Consider the following 6,625-nt stretch of genomic DNA (forward strand, 5'->3'; position numbering starts at 1 on the left):
CACACACACACACAAGCACACTGTTGAATAACAACACATGTGCAGCATATAAATACACTCATGCACATCCAAACACATACATACAACTTATATACCATACACACACACAAACAAACACACCCACACAAAAACACACACACACACACACACTAGTAGTTCTCTCCGTTCCTGAATTGCATCCTGGTCTCATATGCCATTGCTGGTTGTGTTTGTTAGATGGATGAGATTATGCCGCTTAGAGTGGAGGGAACTTTGCGGAACAGCCTCTCCTCCTTGGTAAGTCCTCTCAGACACACACACACACACACACACACACACACACACACACACACACACACACACACACACACACACACACACACACACACACACTCCTTGGTGAGTCCTCCCAGACCTGCTATCCATCCTTCTCACTCCTTCTCATGCACTCACACACTGACTCTCTCTCACACACATACACACACACACACACTCTCCCTCTCTCGTCAGTCTTACTGCTTTCCTGCTTTCACACACACATTCTCCATCTCTAACACACCCTCTCAATCTCGCTGTCACTCCCTGGTGTGTACTCCTTACAATGCTTCCCATCTCTCTCTCACTCACAAGCACAACCATTTTTTTCTCCTTCTGTCTCTCTCTCTCCTTCTCTCTCTCCCTCTGTCTCTCTCTCTCCTTCTCTCTCTCCCTCTGTCTCTCTCGCTCTCTCTCTCTGTTCTTCTCTCTATTCCCCCTGATGTGTCCTGTTAACCCTGTTATGTGTCTCTGGGCCTGGGAGAAACCCTCTCAGTGTTATTGTTCTGGGCCAGAAGGTTTTCATTATGTTTTATTGGGTTGTGCTTCAGCTGCTGACTGTGTTTGTGTCTCTCTCTCCCTATCTCACACTCTGTCACAAATTCCTACACACATACACACACACACACAATTTTTTGCATACTTTCTCACACATTTACACAAAACAAATGCATATTCCCTTATATATGTTCTCATACAAACACATACACACACTCATTTACGAATACATACAAAACAAATACTCTTGAAATACGCTGGAAATTCTTTCCTCACCACAAACACCCAAATCTGTACACACCCACACCGCTAAACACAAACACACACACACCGATCAACACACACACAAACTCCTAGGACCGTCCTCGTTCTCGGGACAGCCGCTCCACGATGGGTGGGGCAGTGGACACTTTGGGTCGTCCGGTCATCTACAACACATCCCGACGAGGCCGTGATTCACGGATGAGCCGAGACCTGGAGAGGGAGCGGGAGAGAGAGGACAACCGGCACCGCGTGGAGTCCTACGTGAGAAACAGCAGCGCCTCTCTGGTGAGAATCAGAACCAGAACCAGAATCCCATTAGAATCATCAGAGTCAGAATCCAATTAGAATCATCAGAGTCAGAATCCAATTAGAATCATCAGATTCAGAATCCCAATTAGAATCATCAGAGCTCAGAATCCAATTAGAATCATCAGAGCTCAGAATCCCATTAGAAATCATCAGTCAGAATCCAATTAGAATCATCAGAGTCAGAATCCGTATTACAATCATCAGAGTTTAGAAACCAATTAGAATCATCAGAGTTTAAAAACCAATTAGAATCATCAGAGCTCAGAATACAATTAAAATCAGAATCACCTTTATTGTCCAATGCATGATATAACATAGAATCTATGATACAGATTAACATACAGATAAACAATATACAATATACCTCACACTTAGCACCTTTACACTGAGTGAGTTTCTCCTGGGTCCAGACACATAACAGGGTTAAGGAGAATAGAGAGAAGAGAGAGGGAGAGAAAAAAATGTGTGTTGCTTGTGCGTGAGAGAGAGATGGGTGGCAAGGTTAGTACTTTACACCAGGGAGTGTCTGCGAGATTGAGAGAAAGCGAGAGAGTGTGTGAGATGAAGAATGTGTGTGTGAGAGCACACAATGGAAAGCAGGGTTAGTCATCTTGTATTTTATTGATTATGTTATCAGTTATGTGAAATGGAAAGAAAATCAATTAGATCAAAATCTTTGTGGAAATGTGATTTGCTGTAGGGTCCTGGTCCATATTCACACAGCAGAACCCCCACAGTACAGACCAGTAAAACACAACAGCGCCCAGATACACATGGAGGTTTGAACGCCCACATTACAGACAAGTAAAACACAACAATGCCCAGATACACATGGAGGTTTGAAGCAGCTGGAACAAGAATCATTTTTAATTGGGCTGAATGTCTGATCAATGGTAGACCAAGGCACTAATTATACTGAGGTCCAGGGTTTGAGAAACATGTACCTTAGCTGTGATTTGACTCACTTTAGGATAATAAACATGTACCTTAGCTGTGCTCTGTTCTGCTAAGTGAATAATGTTATCCTAAATGCATACAGTACATAACAGTAAGCCATAGTGAAAACTTAACAGTGTGAATGTTTAGAGTCGTGTAAGCTAAGATAGGAGGCAGGACACTCATGCCTCACACAAACATTCCACACATACAAACATGCCACACACACACGCACGCCACACACACACACACACACGCACGCCACACACACACCCACATGCCACATACACACACGCACGCCACACACACACACACATGCCACATACACACACACACGCCACACACACACACACTCATGCCACAGGGAACTTGTATCACTGTTGTGACCGTCTAACATTTATTTTTGTTCTGTCTGTCTTGATCTGTCCCTTGGGTGATCAAAAACAGTTCCACCCTCCGCTGCACCCCTCTCCTACTGTGATGGACCAGACTGCTGAGATAGTGAAGCCTGTAAACGGCAGCGCCATTCCAACACTAGAGGGGAGGCTTCGCTCGGCAGTCAGCACCCTCGGCAGGAACCAGGCCGGCTCTACGCTCATCTCCATGTACCCGCCGCTGACCGACGAGGAAGAGGAAGAGGAGGAGGAGCGAGTGAGATGTCTGGGGCTCGAGGAGGACGAGTCGGACTTCCTGCAGGTTACCAACACTAATGGTCTTGAGAACCACGGCAGTGAGACCAACAGCTCCCAGATGTCCGAGACGCTGTCCAGCCCGTATGAGCAGAGCAACGGGTCGCTCAGAATCAAGACCAGGCCCAACGGGTCTCTGCTGCCGCCGCCCATGCCTCTCCTGCAGAAGGCCCATGTCGTCTAGAGGGGAGCCCCCTCGCTGGAGTTTTGGGGTGCGAGGTGTTTTTTGGGGTCATGCCTCTCACCGTTATCCCTTAGCCAGTCCTGAAATTCGGAACCATCTTATTCTTAAACATGTTAACTTATTTTTTTTATCAATTTTTTTATTTTTTTTGTGAAAGGACACAGATTGTCATTCCCAGTCTCCTTCTAAACAAATACCGGAGTACAGCTGCAAGGGTTGAGCTACAGGAAGACTGGGTCACTGTCATGTGGGAGGGAGATGGAGTGAGTTACTCCATGAAACAAAGACCAGCACACACTACAAGCCGATGTCCTCTCACCTTATGGAACGCTAATGCTAACGCTAAGGCTAAAGCTCGTCCATTAGCAGATCTCCAGGATTCCGTTTCCTCAGACCTCAGACAAATACTCTGACCACAGATCACAGCTGGGCGGCCTTACAAGATAAGTGGAGAAAAGAATATTAGTGTTTACATGAGACAGAAAGAAAGAATGTCCAAAAATTACGGCACAAATGAATGTTTGCCAAAAAAAAAAGATCAGAAGGAAGGAAGCAAGAAATACCAGGTTGGGTGCCATCTTTTGCCATGACAACCTGAGAGGCTGAGAGAGTGCACTCACTCACCCCGACCCGCACGCTCCACAATATGTTCCGTTGGAAATGTAATCAGGAGCTACAGGTTTGAAATGTATACCCCCCCCCACACACACACACATACCCAATGCCCCCCACACTCACACACACGACGCCCCCACGCCCACACCTCACAGAAAAGTGCACTTGTTTGCTGCACTTGACTCATCCGACACATTTATTTCCCCTCATATATCTCCATCCTGTTTGGACACAGATGTCTCAGAGCAGAACTCTGACCAGCTTCACACAAACTGTCTGGCAGAGAAAGACTGTTGCATTTTTTCTATCCGAAGGGAGAAAATGGTTTCGTTAACCAAGTGTTAACATGTCTTTGGCACTCTATACACTTAGGGAATCGATGAGAGACAAATATACGAAATCACCTTTATATGGAGAGACATCTGAGAGACACATGCCCCGCCCCCTCTCTGGTTGTTATGTGGACATCTGGACATCTGTTCATGCTACACTAAGCCTAAGGACAATGTACAGCCATGGTGGGCTGTAAAGAAATCCTTTATGATCTCTTGTATGTTATATTACTAATATATGTGAGTGAGGTTCTAGTGTGTGAGTGCACATGTGTGTACATAAAAAAAGCCTGTCACTTCAGGTTTAGTGGCAGCGCTCAGTGTTACGTTAGTGTGTGTATACACAGCTGTCCCACCCCGAGAGAGTGGTCCGAGTGTGTGTGGGAGTGTGTAGTCCGAGTGTGTGTGGGGGAGTGTATAGTCTGAGTGTGTGTCAGAGTTTATATTCCGAGTGTGTGTCGGAGTGTATAGTGTGTCTAATGTGAACTGCCATAATAATTTGCTCACTGTGCTGTGAGTATTACGTTACATTTTTCTTTGTACTCATTTGAATGTATGTCTAGGAATTGCATTTTATATTGCTCAAAGCAGGGTGATGTATGTATTCTCTATGACTAATATGTACATATATATGCAAATATGCCGGTGCACTGTGTTGGACTTATATATCAGTGCAAAGTCAGTCTTTCTGAGGTGGGACTGAGTTGGATTTGAACGGCATAGAGAAAAAAAGGATACGGATTATGTGAAACAGATATTCATTGTTTGGGAAGAGCCTTGGGAAATTGGGATCACTGTATTAAAAGTGTCTGAAATGACCTTGACATGTCCTCCGTCTCCAAACCTAACTGATGCCTGTACAGCACTTATTCCCTGATAACACCGGGGCTCTTCTTTATCCTCCTTTCTCTCTCTCGCTCTCTCTCTCTCTCTCCCCCTCCCCACTCAGTGTAAACATAAATATGTTTTTTTTTTCAGAATTTAGATGAATATATTTTTGCTAGTTCATGTCTGTCTCTCTAAGGGTTTCTATTCATCCCTATACCGATCAACAAACTTGGACAATCTGAGATCAAAGCGCCCCAAACTCTGTTATCAGAAAATGGAAAATCTGACCAGGCCTTTCCTCAGAGTGTGACCGACCAGCTGATGCATATTACTTTCTTTGCTGGAGATGGAGGTAACATCAACCAGTCATAGGCAGTCAACAAATCAGAGTACGTCTGAAAATCCTGCAAAAAAATAGCTGGGTCTCCATCCAACTGATTCGCATATTTTAAGTGAATTTATGAAACTTCGGCTAGGAGAAATAAGCATTTCCACCTGCTACGTTATGCAATTTAAAAATGGACACTCTCCTAATCAACGGAGGAGTTGTGAACAGCTGTGGGCTCAAAACTTTAGCTTAAACACGTAATAACTGGAAATTCCATTAGCTACTACAGTGATGTATCGAACAAACCTACCCACGCTTGACTGACTCCTGAAGCTCCAATGGTAGTCCATGTGAGTGTGTGTGCAAACCCTGGGCACCTGATTGGTCTTCCTGACGACTGCTTGCCTTGCCAGCCCGAGGGGCTGGGTGGAGTTCTACCTCTGAACTACAGGTGGCAGTGTGTGTACCTCTATAGCCCATTCATCGCTGGGCGTGTGTGTGAGGGCTGAAAATGTCTGCATTTGCAGTTAGTTAATGAGGAGGCCTAAATAAGGGTTAGGTGCGTTTATCTATCTGTTGATTAGGGTTAGGTGTTTGTTTTAGTGAGGTAGCCTATACCTTCATGTGTTGATCAGGGTTAGGGTGTGATCATCTGAAAGGAGTACATCACTACATAGATGTGTTCCTGCGTATGGAGTACAGAATATTCATCAGTAGGGGTTAGGTGGGTGTCCCAGCATTAAGATAATGCGTAGCTGGTTTGCAATGATTTAGGACTTATTAAATGTCAAACTCATTAAATGTTGTTGTTGCCTCCGCCAAGACGTTTACGTCTTCGTCACCATTTTTTGTTTTTGTTTCTGTCTGTCAGCAGGATTAGGCACAACACTACCAGACCACTTTTCATGAAACTTGGCGGCGAGGTGAAGCATAGGCCAAGGAGGAACCAAATATAGGAGCGCATCAGTTTCAAGGGGCTGATCGAGGATTGTATTTTCCCACTTTCTGTAACATTGCGAAATAGGGCATTTGGCCTTGGCTTGTAGTTTAAAGGATCAGTCAGGGTGACGCTACAAGTGAACCTGAGTTGTGTGCCCGTAAGATATAGGATACCTGCTGCACAAACAGCATAGACGACACAAAACATTTCCTGACACTTGTGGATTCGCGTTAGCTATCATCTGGTTAAAGGTGTGACCAACGTTTTGCATGAAACCCACAGTGGCGTTCAGTTAGACAGCTTCCTCAAACATCACCAGACAGTTATGGTGCAGCAAAATCATAAGTCAGGCAACCAAACACACCCGTTCGCTCTCTACGCCCCCTTTGCCGTCCGGGTCTCTGTTCC

General features: G+C 45.1%; 1 protein-coding gene across 1 annotated transcript in view; it reads left to right on the forward strand.

Annotated features, from left to right (window-relative positions):
• The window catches only part of nectin4a (nectin cell adhesion molecule 4a), a 23,509-nt gene extending 20,321 nt beyond the window's left edge, over positions 1-3,188 (forward strand). The window contains exons 9-11 of the mRNA XM_031585203.2: positions 217-276; positions 1,150-1,341; positions 2,749-3,188. Of these exons, the coding sequence (XP_031441063.1) occupies positions 217-276; positions 1,150-1,341; positions 2,749-3,174 (678 nt within the window). The 3' untranslated portion in view covers positions 3,175-3,188. The remainder of the gene's footprint in view (positions 1-216; positions 277-1,149; positions 1,342-2,748) is intronic.
• The last annotated feature ends 3,437 nt before the right edge of the window (positions 3,189-6,625 follow it).

This window comes from Clupea harengus, chromosome 18 (genome assembly GCF_900700415.2).
Source record: "Clupea harengus chromosome 18, Ch_v2.0.2, whole genome shotgun sequence".
In the NCBI taxonomy this organism is placed as follows: Eukaryota; Metazoa; Chordata; class Actinopteri; order Clupeiformes; family Clupeidae; genus Clupea; species Clupea harengus.